This window comes from Misgurnus anguillicaudatus, unplaced genomic scaffold (genome assembly GCF_027580225.2).
Source record: "Misgurnus anguillicaudatus unplaced genomic scaffold, ASM2758022v2 HiC_scaffold_34, whole genome shotgun sequence".
Taxonomy (NCBI): Eukaryota; Metazoa; Chordata; class Actinopteri; order Cypriniformes; family Cobitidae; genus Misgurnus; species Misgurnus anguillicaudatus.
In genome coordinates, this window is record NW_027395284.1 from 3,358,968 (window position 1) to 3,381,805 (window position 22,838).

The 22,838-nt window shown below is 38.7% G+C and overlaps 1 protein-coding gene across 2 annotated transcripts in view; it reads left to right on the forward strand.

Moving 5' to 3' along the window:
* The first annotated feature begins 1,406 nt into the window (after positions 1 to 1,406).
* The window catches only part of LOC141363311 (phospholipid phosphatase-related protein type 5-like), a 28,092-nt gene continuing 6,660 nt past the window's right edge, over positions 1,407 to 22,838 (forward strand). Inside the window, exons 1-4 of one of the 2 annotated variants that reach the window (XM_073865946.1) lie at positions 1,407 to 1,661; positions 5,514 to 5,621; positions 15,952 to 16,140; positions 22,177 to 22,297. In XM_073865946.1, coding sequence (XP_073722047.1) covers positions 5,550 to 5,621; positions 15,952 to 16,140; positions 22,177 to 22,297 — 382 coding nt within the window. In that variant the 5' untranslated portion in view covers positions 1,407 to 1,661; positions 5,514 to 5,549. The remainder of the gene's footprint in view (positions 1,662 to 5,513; positions 5,622 to 15,951; positions 16,141 to 22,176; positions 22,298 to 22,838) is intronic. The other variant, XM_073865945.1, reaches the window with a different exon arrangement.

The following is a 22,838-nucleotide window of genomic DNA, read 5'->3' on the forward strand; positions in this document are numbered from 1 at the left end:
ATAATAAATAAAGTGAAACATTAAACTTAGAAATCCCCTTACTGATAAAAATGCTGATGTGTCAAAAAAAAAAAAATATATATATATATATATATATATATATATATTTAATTTCTGTTTATAGACACAAAAACCTGCATCATAAAAATGCAGTTTCTCCCCCAGTGAAACATTTGGTACTGCTTTGCATTTTTAACACCACTTTACTGTACTGAAATGCAGAAGTACAACCTGTCCACCCAGACTGTTTGCTGGATATGACCTCTTTTTATGTTATGAATTTTAATGAAGGAAGCCGTTTATTTGCATGTCGCAGCAGTTTGGTCTGCTTCACTTCCCCATCTGGTGTGTCGTGTTGTAAATAACATGCATCATTTCCCTCGTGGTCACAGGGAAGAAAGGATTTTTAAGGGACAAGAGGGTCTATGGGATCTTACGAAAAGGGCTATAATGAAATATGATGAACAAAACATGCATATATATATCGTCAAAGTATTAAATGTTATCAGAAACATAGCTTCCTGTTCATTAGGTATAGTTATACAATAAACTCATTTTACTTTTTTTGCAGTATACATTGAGAAGGGGAGAAATATAAAACTATTTTAATGTCTTGTTGATTGTCTTATTTTCTGAGCCCCCATCCAATTGCAATGACCTGGGAGCAGTATTGCTTGACTGAATATAAGACCCAAGGGACTGATAAGCAGAGATGTCCTATAAACACATGGAAAAGATTAAATCACATTTGCACCCAGTGGACTGATATAATGCACATCACACATGATTTCATTTAGACATGTATGCTACTTTAGTTTCCCATTTCTGTTGGGTTCACTTCAGTGTGCAATGCATTTTTTTTTCTTATGTCAATTGTCAAAATAAAATAATTTAAGGTTAAACATTGCAACATCTATTTGAATTTGACATTTTCAGAAGATATTGTCAGTGTTTCTTCCAAAGCAAAACCCACTGCATGGAGGTTGCAAGGTGGTTGCTAGGGAGTTGCTATGGTGCTTCAGAGGTCTGCTCTATGGAAAACAGCTCATATACAAATTATATATTTTATGTGAAGGCACACTCATCTAGAGATTCCTGCAATAACCGAGCAGCTGCCATTTAGATGAATGAAAATGGCAACATATTGCCAACTCCAGGTATCACACAAAGATTATTTATTATTTTGTTGTATATGAAAATGCCTAGACACACATTACGAAACTAACCTAGTTTAATGTCTAATAATGTTTAATAATCTTATTAACCTGCATTTATTACAGTATTACAGCTCATATGATCAAGATAGACAGAAACAGAGTGAGAGACAGTGAATAAAACTCTCTCTCTCTCTCTCTCTCTCTCTCTCTCTCTCTCTCTCTTTCTCTCTCTCACACAGATCTGTGTCGAAGGTGATTTAATCTCTCACGCCTCATTACGGAGGGAGTCGCCCGTGCGCGCGCTCGCGTCGCTTTGCGCACACAGACCGCGAGCGCATCTGCACGCGGGAGGAGACGCTCGTGCGCTGGAGAAAAATCCCGTGTGGGTGGATGATAAAAAGACAAACAGCCTGGAAGAGGAGAAGAGAGGGAATCTGGATTTATGCGCACCGCGGACAGCGCACGACATGGCCACTGCATAGGAACCGAACGCCGCTGCTGCAGGTGAGGAGAATCGTGAGCATCCTCGCGTGCATGCAAACAATTACGATCATCCTTATGGGTTTTTTTTTCATCCGTGGACCTATATAGGACTTTGGTTCAAATGTATGGGGGTGCGTTTGGCGGGTTTGGAATGCAGATGGAGATGATGACTGATGTTTGCTTTTTCATATCTCTGGATATAAGGAGCAGATGAAGGTGGGGGTGTGGTATTCCCTAAACGCGAGCTCTAATTACCCTGTATGGCAAAATCCCTTTCGGCTCTCCTGATCTCTCTTTGCTGTGCGCGCAACCCCCACATTTAATAGCATGAAACTGTGATGTCAGCAGGTGATGCAGTGATTAGAAACGTGCACTGTATGTGTTTTGGGTGGCAAATTAAAGATGAGACATTAGAGATCCAGACCTCACACACACATAGTCTAACCCAGGTGCTTGCAGTGCACCAGCAAGTGGATTACAATCTTGGATATACCTGTGTATTTTAATGGGTTGGACAAATGAAGGAATGCATTTCTTAAGGTTGTAATTTTCATTTAATATTATGTGTTTAATTTTCGGTGAGCCAGGTCGGTTTGGATGAAGACATCATTTTGTACTTTATAAGAATCTGGTATGAAAAGTAACCTGATATGAAAGCTGATAGTTAAAGGCACAGACAAGTCAAGCTTTGGCGGTAATGGAGTTGGTGACACTGGGAACCTATACTGTACAATCTCTTGACTGATCTAATAAACTCAAAATTTTCTTGGGATTATAGTCTTAATTCAGTGTATGCCATTTAAACATCAAAATATATCATTCTAGTGCATAGATTTTATTTTGACCCTTGTTTAGGTTTTCGCTCTTTTGCTTATGGGCAATAAGTCGCTTGCAGTTGCAGCATTTCTTGGCTAAGAAACTCCTTTAAAAGCGCTCATTGTGTCACCTTGTATGCACAACTTTAATTCCCAGCAAACTTGTGCATCCTGTGAAAAAAGTGTAAACTAATCACATTGGGCCTGAAACAGGCAGCAGACGGTGTGTGAATGATCCAAGGCTGTGTCGTCTGAAGCCGATACTACACATGACGGCACCAAATGTTTCCCAGACACTTCATCTGTAGTGCAGAGTCTGTTCCCAAAATGGTTTATATTTTGAGGCTTGAATTATCACGAGGAGTAAGCTATGCATGGTCTTTTATTGCCATGCGTCCGAAATCGCATTCTGTGACTGTACGTATGGATGAATTACTCATTGACGTTAAAACAGTAAGTTCTATATAGTATGAATATGGGTAGTGTGAATGTTATTCGGATGTATTACATCCACCATGTTGATACATCACGTGAGATACGTTGTCATAACAACAAGTGAGCCGTTAACTTGGATGTTGTTAAACAAGAGCAATATAACCACAAATAACAACTGTTTACCTTATTTATTTACATTAGAATAAAGTTGCATGATTGCATCACTGTTTTGCAACATTTTTTAATATTGACATGCCCTCCTTCTTCTTCTTCTTCTTTGGGTGAATTCTCTCCTGGGAGCTCACGGGATAATAAAGTGTCCATTGAATGCACACTTCAAAATCTTGCTCAAAGTAGTAGGTTTTTCTGGGTACTTTTTGAATATATGAATTTGGACATACTACTCGTCTCGACTACTGATGTTTGCCTACAGTATGGAAGTAGGCGATTTTGCATAAATGGCTGGTTAGCATGGTTGGTAGACAGCATAATAACAAAATTCTGAGCAAAAGTTCCTGTTTGTCTGTTAAGGATTATTTAAAATTAGTTTGGTGTCCACAGAGTGTGTATGTGAAGTTCTAGCTCAAAATAGCATATAGATAATTTATTATAGCATGTTATACCACGGGTCTGTTGAATGCTGCATTCTGATTGGCTGAGAAATGTTCTATGGGTGTTGATTATTTTTCTGTAAACCGCACACCTAACTTTTCAAATGTCTTAAAAATAGGCACCAGAGCAACGTTTTTGGTAACCGTGGTATAAGCGGAATAATTGACTCCGGTCCTTTGAATTATTTGAAAATAATGCACACCTGCGGTGTAACGGCACTCCGCTTCGCGTCATGCCGCATTACCACCTTGGTGTGCATTATTTTCTTATAATTCAATGGCCCGTCGTCAATTATTCCTTACTTAATATTGTCACTTTGTAGGTGTGAGCAAAAATGTTTTTGGGTGTGTCCTTTTAAATGCAAATGAGCTGATCTCTGTACTAAATGGCAGTGTCGTGGTTGGATAGTGCAGATTAAGGGGCTGTATCATCCCCTTTTGACATCACAAGGGGAGCCAAATTTCAATGACCTATTTTTTCTCATGCTTGCAGAGAATGGTTTACCAAAACTAAGTTACTGGGTTGATCTTTTTTACATTTTCTAGGTTAAAAGAAGCACTGGGGACACAATTATAGCACTTAAACATGGAAAAAGCCAGATTTTCATGATATGTCCCATTTAAAGGATTAGTCAATTTTCTTTAAAAAATCCAGATAATTTACTCACCACCATGTCATCCAAAATGTTGATGTCTTTCTTGGTTCAGTTTTTTTTTTTTGAGGAAAACATTCCAGGATTTTTCTCATTTAAATGGACTTTAATGGACCCCAACACTAAAATTGCAGTTTCACAGGATTCTAAACGATCCCAAACGTGGCATAAGGGTGTTATCTAGCGAAACGATTGTCATTTTTGGCAAGAAAAATAAAAAATATGCACTTTTAAACCACAACTTCTCATCTTCCTCCGGTCCTGTGACACGCCAGTGCGACCTCATGCAATATGCCATCACATCAAGAGGTCACGAATGACGTATCGAAACTCTGCCCCAGTGTTTACAAGTGTGAAGAAAGAGGACCGTTCCGACGTTGTTGTATGTGGAATGATGCTAATTAATGTCTTTGTGTCAGTTTATTGTTTAAAATGCTCCGCAAATGTGCGTTTCATATATGTAACACGTGACCTTTCGACGTCATTACGCAATTACGTGAGGTCGCGCTGGCGCGTCACAGGACCGGAGATAGACGAGAAGCTGTGTTTTAAAAGTGCATATTTTTTATTTTTCTTGACAAACATGACAATCGTTTCACTAGATAAGACCCTTATGCCTCGTTTTAGATTGCTTAAAGTCCTTTGAAATTGCAATTTTAAACGGCATTAAAACTAATAAGTGTTGGGGTCCATTAAAGTCCATTAAAATGAGAAAAATCCTGGAATGTTTTCCTCAAAAAACATAATTTCTTCTCGACTGAACAACGAAAGACATCAACATTTTGGATGACATGGTGGTGAGTAAATTATCTGGATTTTTTTTAGCACTGAATACAGTTTGTTTTACAACCTGACCCTTGTATTTCTTGTTAAATTTACGGTCAAATTTACGCCTGGCATCTTTCATTTGCACATCTTTGCCCTGCACTTTAACATTGTATCAACACACATAGCCACCGCATATAAACCTTCCCAGTGTTGCCAGGCAACAAGGAAAATATCTTACTTAGCCAACTTCAAAATTAAGGCCGAATCAAGGCGGCAATGCCTTTCTTGTTTAAGAAATTAATATGAACCATTAAATCTCTCCTTGCCAGCTAAAACTAAGCACTCGCACGCTGACAAATGTTGACCACTGTGAGTATAAGTCAGACTAAAAGCAGAGGCTTGTACTGGATGCTTTCTAACCTCATGCCATATTCATTTAACTACCCTGAACTCAGAGGATATGATGTTCAACAAAGTGCAGAAAGAATGTCCTTCATAAAACTTCAATTATTCGAAGATAATGCATATTTTAGGTTGCCATATCAAAGTTAGCTTTGTGACCTGATCTCTGTCTCTCTTTCATGCAAACAGAGTCAAAGATAAAGAGAAGATACAACAGAAGAAGCTATGATGGCAGTCGAGGAGAAACCTCCTGTGAAGGGCAGCACCTCCATATTACCATGTTTCCTGTTTGTAGAGGTGAGTTGACCATAAAACATTTAACCTAACTTAATACAGACTGTATCAACCTTTCTTTCTTTCTTTTGCGTGCATGCACACATTAATGTTGCATGCGCATCATGAACACATCATGACACTTGGCTGCTGTTACTATGGATACCAATCAGCCATCATTTATAGATGCTTCTCTCCCACACGTGCCTTTTTCCTCGATATACGAATTTTTACTGTCATGCAGTATACACACAGCCTCACCTGTATTCACTGATACATATATTATATGTATGTGTGTGTTGATAGGATGGATACGTTTTTTTAGTTGTCATTATTTGTGAATGTACAATTGACTCTTCTGCGTGTAACTGTATAGCATTTAGATTATATATTATTTATGCATTTGGCAGATGCTTTTATCCAAACCAACTTACAGTGCATGGGTGATTCTCACGAAAACTTGGTTTTAAAAATGTCAAGCATGAAAATGTAAAAATTGCTTAAATTTACTTTTTTCCCACCAGACAATGAAAAACAAAGTCTGGAGTAAATGGGAACATTAATTTAAAAACTTTTACTTATCATTTAACACTTTTTGTAACATAATTTAAAAAATTAGTCCTAAAAAATCTCATTACCGCAACAGCCAGAAAACATCAACACTGACATATTTTCAAAATGACATGACAAACCTGAAAGAACATAATTTGGAGATTCTGCACATGCATTTAAAATCAAATTATTATGCTTCTATTAATTAAATTAACAGTTAATAAGCATCAGTTGCGGTAATGATAATCAAAATGTCGTGTAAGCATTCTGACAAGACAATATTTCAAATTAACTGTAAAAAAAGATCTTTCCTGGTAGCCATCTTAACTGGTCCATGTGCTTGGACACTCAAAATCAAACTTTATTAAAATTCTGTATGTGTGCTTAAACTGTTCTCAAAAAGTGTTGCGGAGGATGAGAACATCAGGCATTGACACATCATTTTCCTAATTTTTCTTTATTATTATTATACATGAATATTCAGTAAATATTTTTTCTGTCATCTAAAGTAGTCTAGCAAAACATCCATTAATTTTTTTTTTATAATATTTTTGTGTTAATTTGATTAAATTACAACACAACGCATGTTCAAACACAGCCGGACACATTGCGGTAATGAGAATTTCAGCAGAAAATGAGATAAAATTTCCAATTAAAATTTTTTTGTTGAAATCACACATTGTGCAAGGTAGAACACAGTATTGTGTTAATTCTGATGCTTTTTAATGTTACTATATTACACATTAGCTAAATTCATTAGTGCCGTGGTGTTTCAATGGTTTCGTGAGAATCACCCGCATAGCAAAGCTATGCATTTTATATTTGAACCCATGACCTTTTGCACTGCTAATGCAATGCTTTATCACTGAGCTACATAGAAGCACAACCTAAAAAACTGATTTATAAAACAAAAATGTGTGTTGTTTTGAAAGATTTTTGCTTTGTACCTCCCCTCAGATCCATTAGAGGGCGCATGTGTTCTCTATTTTGTATGGGCTTAATTTATATTTTATGGACTCCTTTCCTTAATAGGATATTTCCATAAATGTGTGTTATTATATTATATAAAACGGTTATGGTTAGTGTGTGTGTGTTCACTTGATTCTTCTGCGAACAAACCAGATATAAAGAGTGAAATAGATATGTGCTTTATCTTTTACACGGTCAGCTGAGTTTTGGCATCAGAACGGCTCTGAGTTGTGGGCAGTTTCTCATAACTTGAGAAAAGACCGAGTGGTTGGAAAGATGAAAAGGATTTTGTAAGAGCCATCGCTGAGCATTGTTGGAGCTGAAGGGTTTATTTCAGTAGGAGGATGAAAGGGACCCAGCGGGATGCTGGAGGAGTACTGCCGCTACTCACGATGGATGAATGGGAGAACAGTGATATTAGGACCAGCACAACTTGGCAGGGACCTTAATTATCTTAATTCAAATAGAGCAACATCTCAGCGGTTCACAACAGAATAATGCCTAATTAACTACAAACATCCAGAAGAAACATACAGACTAATCACTGACAGATCGTGCGAAGTTGGCTCGCAGATTGCATTTCTTGAAGCTAAACGGGTGTAATCTGCTAACAAACCATTTATGTGATGCAAGGATGTAGGCTATGCAAAATGACACTAAATATCTACAATCTGGTACCCTTTAACAGTAGGTAACAGTCCTAACATTTAGATACAGTAGAGAAAAGTTTGTGTAAAAAGTGATTCAGGTCATTTGGGGTCGGGTACATTTCTTTGGACCCTAGAAGACCTCTAATATGAAGTTCTGCTCATCATGCAGAATAAAAGCCCTCAAGGAGCTATGAATATGACAAGAGCTGTCAGTCAAACCTCCAGACAACCTTCAGTGTCTGTCAGCAGCTTCAGACCATTCAATAGGACGAGCTCTAAAAATACCACGAACAGCAGAAGATCAAGCTGGTTTTATGCCCAGTTACTGCTTTGATATTCAAGTGGCAGTAGGGGAATTTAACAGCGAGATTAGACATAAGATAAAAACTCAATTTATAGCCTATATAAGGTATGGCGAATTCAGATTGGAACCCGTGGTGCCCCCTGAAAATTTTAATTGGGGTGGCCAAGAGGAGGCTATAGCAAATCATTGTGTGGCACCAAAAATTATTTAGTTTAATGTGTGTGTATACCTTTTTTACTTTTGTTTCTGGTTAACATTATGGGCCCTATTTTAACGATCTAAGCACATTTTCTAAAGCGCAAATGGGCGTGTCCGATTCCACTTTTGCTAATTTAATGACTGGAAAATGGTTTATGCGCCAAACGCACGGCCTAAAAGGGTTGTTCCTAAACTCCTAATGAGTAATGGGTGTTTTTGGGCGTAACGTGCAATAAACCAATAAGAGTCTCAGATCTCATCCTCTTTAAAAGACAGTTCCGCCTTGCCTAATCCCTATTTAGGAAGCGGAATTTTAAACTGAAAAACTAAGCGGACGAAGAAGAGCACCAGTAAAATGTTGTTGTTTTCATTTTTATTGAAATTGTTATTTTTTGGATTAAAACCTTTAAGCTGTTTTCTTTCAGTCATAGAAGTACAAATAGCAGGCTTTTAATTGCTGTAAATGTATTGATATCCTACATAATCATTGTAATCTCATAAAATAATTTGCAAGAAAAGGTTTGTACTCTAAAAATACTTTATTTGTAACAAACAAGAGTTAAAAAATTTTACAAACGCGTTTCACATTTTAATCCTTTAATTTTTCATATTTAAAAGCCTTTTTGTGCTGCTGTGCATTCATGTATGTGATAAGCAAACCCGCGTTGTCGTCCCGTTTATAGGCCCATATTACTAACGTGCTCATTAAATAACAAAAACACTATTGCGCCATTGACTTTAGACTTGAGACCAGTGGCCGGTTGCATAAACATAGCCGTGAAGTTAAGACTGCGTCTTAAAAATGATTCTGACTAACTAGCAATTAGTTAGGGCTAATCAGTCTTATTATTTGGATTAAAATTAGACCAATCTACCTTTCTATATAACATACTTAAAACAGATATGATCAGTCTTGAAGAAAAAATGCTTTATGCAGCCGGCCACAGGTTTAAGTTGGTCAATGGCGTAGTCTATTTTAGTTGCCTCAAAATAGCAACACGCCAACAATGCGCCTGAACACATCTCGTTTTCAGACCAGAACGCCAAAATTGGGCGCAAATGCATTTGCTATTTAAACAACGTAGCCTAAATGTGAAAATTTCATATTCATCAAATTATATTACCGGGTGTAGAGCCCCATGCTTTTAATTAGCAAATAATTGCTCTTTAAATAGTGTAGTTCTTTGCAAATTGACATAGGTGTATATTTCGACTGCCTTTTCTCTTTAATTTGATTTTTATAATAAACCTACATTTGATTGTAAATATATTGTCTGTTTTTAATCCACATGCTTTATGGCACACTAATTCGCTAACTGTTCTACGGTTGTGACTTCAAGACCCCATAAAGTCCATTAAATGTTACCAAAACTGCTAATTTTTAATTACTTTCTGGTTGGGGACCATTGGGGTGGCCAGTGTCTTTTTAGGGGTGGCCGTGGCCCCCTGGCCCTCCATTGGGGTCGCCACTGTTTAGGACACATTTTAACATTGATTGTGAATGCTAAAAAAGTGTCCCAACCTGAATACACCCTATATACACACCCAATAATAAAGTTTGCTCAAGGTGGTTGCAGGTGCCTTTATTTATTTATTTATTCCATGCCTTTGAAATGTACTGAACTGAATAGAAATGTTTGTTTCCTTTTATGAGATGCCCATCTTATCAAACAACTCATACAGAAATTTGTATATAAAATTTACAGTATAGACAAATATGCTTAGTGAGGAAATGTATTTTCTAAATCAAAGGACCAAGTGTCACGACAGGGTTGGAGAGACAGGACGCAAACGCAAGGTTCCAAATAAATAACATTTAATGATAAAACAGGGAAATCAAAACACGAGGAGTAACAGAGTAGCAAACACAGGAACATCCAAAATGTGACACGGGGAACAGACAGGGTAGTAATGACAATGATCCAGCAGTGAGCAAACAGAAGACAGAGGTATATATACACAGACTAAATGACAAACAGGTGTGATGAGGCAGGTAATTAATCAATGAATGTCCAGCTGATAACAATCGGAACAGAAACAAGACATGACACGGATTAACCGTGACATTACCCTCCCCTCTACGAGTGGCTACCAGACACTCACATAAAACACAACAAAAACAAAGTCTGGTAGCGAGAGTCTAAGGGAGGGGTGGAGGGCTTGGGGACCCTGGCGAAGCCGGCAGCCGCCGGGGTGAGACCAACAGGACGGTTGGCCGGACTGCGCCAGGAGAACCGGAGCGATCGCTCCGAGAACCGAGGCAGACGAATTACCCCCCTCCTGGGAATCGTCGACGATCAGATGCCCCCGGAAATCATCTCCCATCCCCTCGCGGAGACGGAGACCCTCGGTAGCCACCCCGGGGAAATGATCGGGCGTGGTCCGTTCCGGATCCCCCTGCGAGCAGGATGGTGGTCCTCCGAGGGACTGTCGACGACGACTCAACCGTTGGGGGACCGCCTGGGCCGATCCTCCTCCCGCAGGCCCGCAGGAGCGAGCAATCGCTCACGGTGGTCCCCAAGAGACATCGGGGCTGATGGGGAATGAACCCCGATGTCACTACTCCCCCTCGACGAAACTCCTGGGGGAGCCGCCCTCCGTGAACCTGCTGCGTCCAGTTTGGCTGGATCATTCTGTCACGACAGGGTTGGAGAGACAGGACGCAAACGCAAGGTTCCAAATAAATAACATTTAATGATAAAACAGGGAAATCAAAACACGAGGAGTAACAGAGTAGCAAACACAGGAACATCCAAAATGTGACACGGGGAACAGACAGGGTAGTAATGACAATGATCCAGCAGTGAGCAAACAGAAGACAGAGGTATATATACACAGACTAAATGACAAACAGGTGTGATGAGGCAGGTAATTAATCAATGAATGTCCAGCTGATAACAATCGGAACAGAAACAAGACATGACACGGATTAACCGTGACACCAAGTCGTAGGCCTACTAATATATGCTGGATTATTTTCAACCCAGCCGTTGGGGTTAAATTAGCTCAGAAAATGTTTATATTGGACCTATATTTTTTTACCCAGCATTTTGGGTTGAAACAACCCAGCATTGGTAAAATTACAAGCCAATGGGGTTGGGTTTCTCCCTTTTTGACCTGACACGCAGTATTTTTTATAGATTCATGTGCTTAGATTTTCTTTTTGCATTATATATATATATATATATATATATATATATATATATATATATATATATATATATATATATATATATAAAATAGTACATTTCTACATACAATAGTAATTTTCTCATGTGGCCATGTATCAGATTTCTGCATAGGAAACTAAGAAATATATCAGCATTTGTCAGGCTTTATCTGAATTTTGTCCTTTTGAAACCTTTTTCTGCTGTCAGCTGTGCTTTCTGTGATGCTGCAGTTTATATGGAAAGGGTCATTTATTTGTGCACCACAATAACACAACAACCCTTTACATGTTGACTCATACTGGTAATAGACACACATTTACCTTGATGATGAACCTCGTGAGCCTCTTAAAAATAAGCTTGAGGACTAAGAGAAAAATCTGGTGTGCAAACATCACATGGTTTGGTATGTTGCAATTTAAAATTGAATATAATGACATTTGTATTTAAAAAAGTGACTTAAATGAGGAGCTCAGATGCAAAAGCTTTTAAATGGCATGTGAGATTATGATATTAACCGAATGCTCTCAGCACGTACTATACGTTCATCAAATACTTTCACTTCAAATCTGCTTAATCCCAACCTCAGGCCATTCATAAATACCACTTCTTGTCCGAATCCATTAAGAGTCTAATAAAAAGTGCTCATTTACAAGAAAACATGTCAGATGCACTTAGAGGGTTTTGCATCTCAGCCCTTCAATTGTTTAGATAGCTTTTGGGTCCATTATAATAATATATATCACAATATTCATATGCACTTGTAAATAGATGCTTTCCTCAGATCCATTAGACCGATCTGACCTTTTAAGAACTCAGAGTCAGTTCTTCAGAACAAAATGATTATAATTTGATGGAGTCATGTTAGATTTTTCTTGTTGTGAAGAAACATGTTGCCATATGGATGTCTTTCCCCCCACTCCCACTCATTAGATCTCATTGAGTGAACACAGAAACACAGAGTGATTCTGGCAATGTGGACTCCATCATCATTTCATATAATCTTGCCAAGTTAAAACAGCGTGTTCAAGGGTGCTCTGTGCTATTTAAAAATTTTAGAGTATTTCTAACCAATGAAAGAGGAGATGGATGATTGGGTAGTGTTACATATTACCCATACTGTACACAGTTTTATATACATGTGCAAAATAACAGATGTCCTTCATTAAATAGTCACTGAGCATCACACACACACACACATATATATATATATATGAACTATTATGTTTTTACGACATTAGAATGATCTGTTTTCATCTACATCGCGGGTCCCCTTAGGTGGAAGTCACCATTTTGCACCGCCATGTTCTCTCTGCGTTTTGAAAGGGAGGGGTGACCTGTGGATAGAAAGTTGTGATGTTTTTTTAGTATGTTGTAATAAGGTTGCTAGTGTGTTTTGTCATGGAGAGCATTTGATAGTTGCTTGGATGTTCTAGATAGTTGTGGTTTTATACATTTGCACAACAGCTGATTGGAAATTTTTTCAGTGTGCATTTCTGTAAGAGCTTGTGCTGCAAAGAAGAAGGGTCATATCAGACCATACCCTTATAAACGGTATTGTCTCATCCCATTTTCTGCTGGAAAAATACCAAAACTCAGTTACTATAACAAAAACACATGATTTTTTTCATAAGATTCAACCTCATTGTTTTTTCATTATGACAATTCTATTACAAGCCATTTATTAGGTGTAGCGTGATCATTTAGGAAGAGTTGTGTGTTTTTGTGTGTGTTTTTGTGTGGGTAGATGGGTATATGTGGGTGTGCGTGTGGGTTGATAGATCTGGGTAAATAATCATAGTGGATCTTTATTTATAAGCCCAGTTCCAAGTCCTCTGAAAAATACTTTTCTGCGGAAGTGAAATTGCATGTGTGTTCATCTTCACAATACACTATGCATGCATATAAAAGGAATGAAACATTTCTTAAAACATTTTTGCAATGACTTTCAAATGATTTTAGTGGATGTTTGAAATATGTTTTTTACAGTAACTACAGCTGTATGGAGATGTTTTACATAAGATGACCAAATAATGTCCAAATACTTTTGTTCTTACGTCCAGTGTTGGGGAAAGTTACTTTTAAAAGTAATGCATTACAATATTAAGTTACTTCCCAAAAAAGTAACTAATTGCGTTACTTGGTTACTTTTCATGGAAAGTAATGGTCACGTTACTTTTGCATTACGTTTTCTTACTTGGCCTTGCACATGTTTTTTATGATCGCAAAAATGTCAAGCTCTGGCCTGCCATCTTCGTTTCTGACTCAAACTGTTCCCGGTCAGGCGCACAGAGTGCGTAATTCTACGTTAATATGTTCAGTTTAATTCAGTACATTATTTTATTTTTTAATTAATTAAACTGAAAAGTAACATGCATTACTTTTTTTTAAAAAGTAACTCAAATATTAATGTGTACATTTATAAAGTAATGCATTACTTTACTCGTTACTTTAGAAAAGTAATATTATTACGTAATGCACATTACTTTTAATGTGTTACACCCAACACTGCTTACTTCAAATACTTATTATGCAAAGTCTTAAATCTTCCTTTTGTGAAATGTATTGTTAAACGTGTGCTTGTGCAATCTTCCTTTAATGTAAATGCCACATGATTTGATACTTTGCCAGCTAGCGCAGTGGCATTTTTAAATGTGGCTATCCATTTTAAATTGTTGACTAAGTTTAGCTTAAAAGTATTTCTGGATTGGTGTTTTAGTGATGCAGTTAATGTTATGTGATCTCTAGAGGAAGCAAAATTTGACTCTGGACCACAAAATTAGTCACAAGTAGCACAGGCATATTTGTAGCAATAGCCAACGATACATTGTATGGATGAAAAGAATATTTTTAATGCCAAAAATCATTAGGAAATGAAGTAAAGATAATGTTCAATGAAGATATTTTGTAAAATTCCTACCGTAAATAGATGTATTTATCTTTAGTAATATTTGTTGCTATGGACTTCATTTGGACTTTAAAGGTAACGTTCTTTCTGATCCCATTTTTTTAAACCATAGTAGGTGTGTAATGCTGCTATAATAGCATAAATAATACCTGTAAAATGATAAAGCTCAAAGTTCATTGCCAGGCAATATATTTTCTTTAACAGAATTCACTGCCTAAAGCGAACAGCTGGTTTGGACTACAACCCTCTACTTCCTGCTTTAATGACGTCACTAGAACAGTTTTTGACTAAACTCCGCCCACAGGAATACGTCAGTCGCCAGCTAAACTAACAGCTAGCTAAGCTGCTATCGAATCACAACACACTAAACAAGCTACACAATCAGACCTCGACACGTATTTCTGAAGGAGGGACTTCATAGAACAAAGAAGACATCAGCCCGTTTTGAGGACAGTGAAAACAGCGCTATACAGATAAGTCAATTGTGTGAAAAATACCACGTTTTTTTACACGTGAAACATGAACACATGTTATATTGCGCACGGTAAACACAATCAAAGCTTCAAAAACACAGAAAGAACAGGACCTTTAAAGGCGATTTTCTTAATATTTAAATGGTTTGCACCCTTAGATTATTTATTTATTTATTTATTTATTTATTTATTTATTTATTTATTTATTTATTTATTTATTTATTTATTTATTTATTTATTTATTCTTCACACCACTCCAGCGTCTATGGCTATATTTATGGTGAGAAACGGTTAATCCATACACAGGTTGATCCACACAAGATAATCCATTTGCACAGGTTGTGGGGGGCAATTTGGTATCTCTAATTCGCTCTAACTTGCATGTTTTTGGCCTCTGGGAGGAAACCGGAGTACCAGGCTTAAACCCACGCTGACACTTTTAACACATGCAATCTCCACACAGAAAGTCCACCTGACCAAGCCGGGGCTCGATCCGGAGACCTTCTTCCAGTGAGGCTTCCCAATGAGGCACTGTTCCACCCCTACACTCAGATTCCAGATTTTCAAATAGTTGTATCTCGGCCAAATATGATCCTAACCAATGGCAAGCTTATTTATTCAGTATAAATCTTGACCCTTGACCTTCAATGGTATCGCTGTGAATAACATTGTAAGCACCTTCATTGTTAGGAGTCCATGGCTGACCTGTAATATGCTGCAAGAGAAGCATGCTTGAGAAAGCCTTGAATGAAGGCGGTCTCATATTAAAACTTGCTAATGAGTGCATTCACACCCTAGCCTGCACCTCCATGTGATTCACACACATCCAAAATGACACCTACGTGTACCCACACACACAAACACACACACAGTGCCGAGCTCATTTGTGTTTGACTCGTCTCAAATTCACACTGTCTCTCCCCACATCTCCATGATGCTGCCTCTTTTCCTTCTCATCTCTCTCTCTCTCGCTCGCTCATCTCACACTGTCTGATGCTCTAACAGAACAGCATGTAACTCTTTCAATCTCACGACTCCAGAAGTGTCTCTCTCTTCTCCGTCGTGTGGCGTGATCGCTTCGGCGGCGTGTCTTCTCCTTCTCTTATAAACCGTGGATCATGTTCTATTTTCAGCTGGTGATAATGGCAGGCACCGTTCTCCTGGCGTACTACTTCGAGTACACCGACACGTTTCCCGTTCACGTCCAGGGATTCTTCTGCTTTGATAAGGCGTTCTCCAAACCCTACCCCGGACCGGATGAGACCAGTAACGTGCCACCGGTGCTGGTGTACTCTCTGGTCACGGCTGTACCTACAGTAACGGTGAGTAGCCGTGAAGCGGAGCCGTCTTCTTGTTTTCGTGTTGTTCTCAGGCTGATGTGTGCTTGTGGGTGGAGAGAATGAACTTTAGTCAATATGAATCATCATTCAGTATGCTGATGGTTTTTGAAAATCTGGGCAAAGAACAGCAGGGTGTTTTTATATCAAAATGAATAAGAAATGATATTTTGCCTTAAGGAAATGATGGATGTTTTTAGCACATCACCACGCAGTTCTTATTATCGTTATGCAAAAAAACGCAATTACTGTAAAACTTGATTGGACAGTAAAACACATCTAATACGTCAATACAAGTATAACTTCCTGTATTATACAAATACAAATTAAGAGAGAAATATACTTTAATTGCCATTGCAAAAAAATGAGTAAAAAGATCCCTAAAATTGTATAAATTTTATTAAGCAAATTAGTTAATGATTTAATAACTAAAGTCTTGTTTCTTAGATAGCAGATAAATGAGTCAATAGCCTCTTTCACACAGTAATTCTGGTAAACTACCATGAATTTACCAGAATGAATTTACCAGTAAATACAAAAATGTGCTGTTCACACACGCAGTGGCGTTCCGTTATTTTACCAGTAAGACATCATTCACACATCAGTATCAAAATACCAGTAAATTCGTTGAGAAAGCGGAAGTACCTGTAGCAGGCGCGAGCTCTGTGTTGTATTTGTAAACAATCCACGTCGTTCATAACCACGGTCCGTATTTTGTTGTTTTCACGTCTGTGGTAAACAGTCGCGAAGTTGCTCATGACCAAACAACATTGAATGAGACGACGTCAAACCGAAAATGCGTTTGTAACAACAGTACTGTTTGCACTTTAGGCTTCACAGAGGGCGTGCTAAGTACGTCGGCAATTCGGCGGTCAGGTGTTTTTAACAACTTTGGTGAAGAAATGTGGACGTAAACTTCAGGTGTGCTCAACTTTCAAGCAGCATGTGTGTGGAAACGTCAGTGCGGGGGTAAACGCGTCATCTGTATTAAAACGCTATGATTGGCCCGAAGCTGTCAGCACGGTCTGACGTCGTCCGTTCTAAATGCCGGTAATCCTATAATTTTCGTTCACACACAGCGCTTACCGGTAAATTACTGGTAATCTTACAACCTGTCTTACTGGTAAATTGGGAGCACTGATTTACCGGAAAGGTTCTGTTCACACATGATCTGTTAACTGCAATTTACCAGTAAATTACCAGTAAAGACTGTATGTGTGAAAGGGACTAATGAGACTTTGCTAAAGTCTCTTTTTCTGCTTTTCGGATGTTTCTCCTGAGAAAACGGCACTTGCAGTAGTTTTACTGTATATCTTACTGTACATCAAAAATATACTTGTGTCCTTAAATGCAGTTTTAAGAGAAATTTCTGGGATGTAGTGAACCTGGTCTGTAAAGAAACACAAACTTAGTACTTCGTGAGTGGTAAAAGTGCAATCTTTGTGCATTAAGAAAGGTATAGACAAAAGTTAAATACATTTTGGTGGGGTTTTGGGATGATGTGTGTCACATAGGCAACAGATTGTGGGACCACATGAATTTGCCTTCCCCCTTTCATGAGTCCTGTTATAGCCACATGTACCGGTGTGTGTTTGGGTGAGTATACTGTGTGCTGTGGGTGTAAAAGAGAGAGAGAGAGAGAGAGAGAGAGAGAATGGTAACAATCATATATCCAAATGTCAAATATGCACACACAAAAGGCACAAAACTGTATCTTTTATGGTACAACTGGCTGTGGTACCCTAAGACAGAGTCCTGCACGGGACTATTTTTGGGGACCCGCTTCCATCCGTATCCCGCAAAGTCCAGCACCAGATCCGACCCGTCACCCATGATAATATCCAAATTAAATCTGCACCTGCCCAGACCAGTTAATATTTGGCCCGTTACCCAACCAGCACACGCATTAATCAGACACGCTAAAATCATTGCAATTAAAGTGCTTTATTTTTTATCTCGTACCTCTCTCAACATCTCTTACCTCTCTCAACAGCGTCATGAACGGGCTAATGAAACAGGCTAAGTGCGCTTTGTTTTGCGCCATTCAAGTAGCCTACCATCGGCACCTAATAGGCTATGGAACCTGAAAACTATACACAAATAGACCTATTAATGCAAAAAAGAACAAGAAAAAATTCAACCTACACAACCCCTGCTGTGCTCCTACAAGTCTCGTCTCGAAATGCTTTCTAAAGAAGACGTCCCAGCTTTTCGGCTATCAACGGCAAACCTTTATGCAACTCCTGCAACGCTCACTCCAGCTAAGCTACGAGAAGCATCAACAAAGGTCGCGCACGGATAAGAGATATTTGGTGGTGATGTAATGGGTCAAATGCCATACACTCACCTAAAGGATTATTAGGAACACCCGTTCAATTTCTCATCAATGCAATGGTGTAATGGTGTGGGGGATGTTTTCTTGGCACACTTTAGGCCCAATTGTGAATCATTTAAATCCCTACCTGAGCATTGTTTCTGACCATGTCCACCCATGTACCCATCATCTGATTTCTACTTCCGGCAGTATAATGCACCATGTCACAAAGCTTGAATCATTTCAAAGTGTTTTTTTTAACATTGACAATGAGTTCACTGTACTAAAATGGCCCCCACAGTCACCAGATCTCAACCCAAAAGAGCATCTTTGGGATGTGGTGGAACGAGAGCTTCGTGCCCTGGATGTGCATCCCACAAATCTCCATCAACTGCAAGATGCTATCCTATCAATATGGGCCAACATTTCTAAAGAATGCTTTCAGCACCTTGTTGAATCAATGCCACGCAGAGTTAAGGCAGTTCTGAAGGCGAAAGAAGTTCAAACACAGTATCAGTATGGTGTTCCTAATAATCCTTTAGGTGAGTGTATGTTGCACATATTTTCATTCGCGCTACTACTCGCCCATACGGAGTTAATTATCAGCCCACATCCCCGCCCGTGAATTTTAGGAATGCCACATTCCACCCGTTAGAGACACTTTTATGCGGGTATCCGCGGGTACCCGACCCGTTGCAGGACTCTGCCCTAAGAGCACAGTTTTGTACACTTAGTTAGTACCTTTATAACTTGTTTTGGGTACATGATTGTACAAGAAAGATAAAAATTCTGTCATCATTTACTCACTCTAATGTTGTTACAAATCTGTATTCATTTCTTTGTTCTGATAAACATGAAGGAAGATATTGGTAACCAAACTGATCAGAGGCCCCATTGCCTTCCAAAATATAATTTTTTTCCTACTATGGAGGTCAGTGGGGCTTCTGATCATGTTTGGTTGGTAACAACATAACTGTATGTTGTTCACACGAATCACACTGCCGCCAACTTGAGGCTCAGGCCGCCCGGTCAAGGACGCTTGTCAAAAAGTACGGGGAAGTTTGACGCTTGTTGACGCTTTGGCCGCTCTGAAGTCTGTTTTCTCTGAACTAATGTTTTGGTAGGAACAGAAGTTTACATCGTATGTTTCTCCGGAATCAGCCAGTGAAGAACGTTTAGGCTATATTCCGATAGGTTGCTGGCGTTTTGCTGCTGAACCACGTCATAGCTCATTACCATAAAGTTGAGCCTCTTTCAACTTTCTGATTGACGCTCTGGTCGCTCAAAACACCTAAAACGCGACGCCAATTGATTTGACGCTCCTTGCAGCTGAGAGAAGCCAGCTTCCATTGTAAATGAATGACTTCCAGTAACTTTGGAAGCTCAAGTCGGCAACAGTGTGAACGTACAGTAAGGGGGCGTGCACACCAAAGCTTTTATGCCGGCGACCGGCGTATGTTTTTAATTTTTTCAAAAAAGCCAGCAGCTGGTGTTTTTTCCTGGCTCTCTGCGGTTTTTCGTACTCTGCGTTGAGCGCGAGAGTTGAAAAATATTCAACTTTGGGTCAGAAGCTCATCTCGTCGTCAATGTCTCTTCTGACACGGCCGTCCAATCACAGTGGAGGAGAGGTGGGACAAATAGCACAACAACTAACCGGCGCATCATTCAATGATTGATAAACAAAGGAGAAGTATCAGAGCAACCAAAGAAAAATAAAGCTGCCCGTCGGCGTCTGCCGGGCATTTTCAGACGCGTAAAAAGCTTTGGTGTGCACACACCCCTAGCGAGTGAGTAAATTATGACAAAATTATCTTTTAAGTGTCTTGCCTGTTTTCTATTTAGCTGGCTACTGATGTCCTCTACACATCATATAATAGACTGTGTAAATGCCATATTGTTATATTTAAAAAAACAAATTGAGTCTTTTGCTGGTGATGTATATTTGCAGGACGACACTCGGTGCTACACATCTTCTGGTGCTACACTTTAAATTTCACAGCTACACAAGTTGTCACTTAAGGTAATTTTGGTTGATTAAAGGTGTAAACAGCATCAGATATACTCTTAAGCCGAAAGTATACTAGGGACGTCCGCGTATGCATATGTCTGAACTGTGTGGGCTCTCTGCGTATATCTTCACAGAAGAGTTTATTATCGGCTTTACATCAAAATAACAGAAACGAGACGAGAGGAAATCAGATGATCAGACATCTCGTGTTTCACCCTGTTTCATCACACACAGCATCATGTTGACTGTACATTCCACTTGAGTCATATAGATATGTTTATATATTGTGTCTGCATTGATTTCATCCACAAAGGTAATACCACAATCTAATGAATTAATAATTTAAATATAAACTTGTTTATTATAGTGAATAATTGGGATGTTTGTGTTACAAAATGTTTAATGTGCCCTCATTTGTGAGTTTCATGTAAATGTTTTCTTTGACATTTCAAAACTATCATCTTAAAAAAGATTAAGACGTCATACCCTGCTTTGACCCCTTTCTGCCCTCATTTGGACGCTGTTATTTGATGTTTTTATATATAGGTCTGATCCATTAATATCAGATTGAATGAGCCACTAAACTAACTGCCCATGACCAGCAGAAAAACTTCATAAAGCAAACCAAGAAACACAATTTTATTACATTCAGTAATGCATTATTCACACTGGAGCTGATAGTTACACGCATACACACACTGTAGATGCACACAATCCAGTGCATCATACACACACACACAGACACGTTGATCACACAACACTGATGTCACGATCTGTCAGTCTGTGTCAGCAGTCAGGTGCTAATCCTGGAAACGTGTGAGATGTACACCGCGTTCCTGTCCCTCGTGTCTCATCTCTGACGTCTCTGTCTGACTGCGTTGTGCGTTTGTGAATGTGATGTGTGAGTGTTGGTTGTATCTTCAGATCTTCTAGAGCAGCGGTGGACTCCTGACACCAGTGACCATCAGATGTTTACGTCAGAGCATCTCAACTTCTTAAAACATCAGATTTTACCTTGAACGTCAAATCAGCAGCAAATTATTTATTGTATAAAAGTAAAGAAAAATGTTTTAGATGTTAATTTGGATCATCATGAATATTACATACTAAATACGAATTTGATTTGCACTTTTTCGGCAGACGGTCATTGACTTAGTTTATCCTCACTGCAGCCTGCCTTTAAAGGTGCTTTGTGTAGATTTTAGCGGCATCTAGTGGTGAGATTACGAATTGCAACCAACAGCTCAGTCCACAGCTCACCCCTCCCTTTTTCGAAACATATAGAGAAGCTACGTAGGCGGCACAGGACAAACATCTAATCGTCTGAGACGACATAGTGTCGAAATGCACTCTATAAAACAGTTTTTACGGCTACAAAATGGCGACTTCCATGTAAGGGGACCCGCGGTGTATGTAGATTAAAACGGCTCATTTTAAAGTAATAAAAACAGTACCGTTCATTATGAAACCACTGATAATATAGTTAATTGAATTAGTCATATTAAAGAGTTAATTTACTCACCCTCAGGCTATCCAAGATGTAGATGACATTGTTTTCTCGAATTCTCAAAGAGACTTGAAACGCTCCGAGAGTGTGACAACAAATGAACTCGATTTGCTGTTGCCAGAATGCTAGCGCAGGATATTTTGTCAAGCTAACACATTAACCCCTCCTCGTCTTGTGTTTTATTCTCTGCAGATTCTGGCCGGAGAACTGATGGTGTTTTTCATGAGGTCAGAGGTCACACAGGAGAAGACCATAGTCACCGCAGATTGCTGTTACTTCAGTCCACTTCTCAGACGCATTATACGCTTCTTAGGTACTTACAGTATCAGATCATTACATAATATACATCCTGCACTATACTGTATGTTATCCCTACTGAAAAATCCAGCATAAGCTGGGGTGCTGGTTTTAGCTGGTCTCCCAGATTGGTTTTAGCTGGTATTGCTGGTGTAGCAAGCTGGTCTAGCTGTGTTTTTTTTGTTTAACAATTTTTATTGATTTTCCATTAAACCATGTAACATTTTACAACACATTTTGGACCAGATGTATACAGGCAAATTATGACTGTGTTATACAGATAATGATATCTATGAAGATACCCCCCGCCCCACCCCACCCAACCCAACATCCCAGATTATCCCTTTAAGTCCAGATCTGTCCAGGAATAATTGTCCAGTGAAATGCTGATCCAACTAAAGATTGTTAGCGCATATATAACACAGAATAATGTTACAAAGTATTTGATTAGGAATAAGAAAAAAATTAATAAATAAATAGAATAATAATAATAATGAAAGTGAGATATTTAAATTAGTCCAGTCAAATATGTTTAAAAAAAAACCCAGCTACTGCCA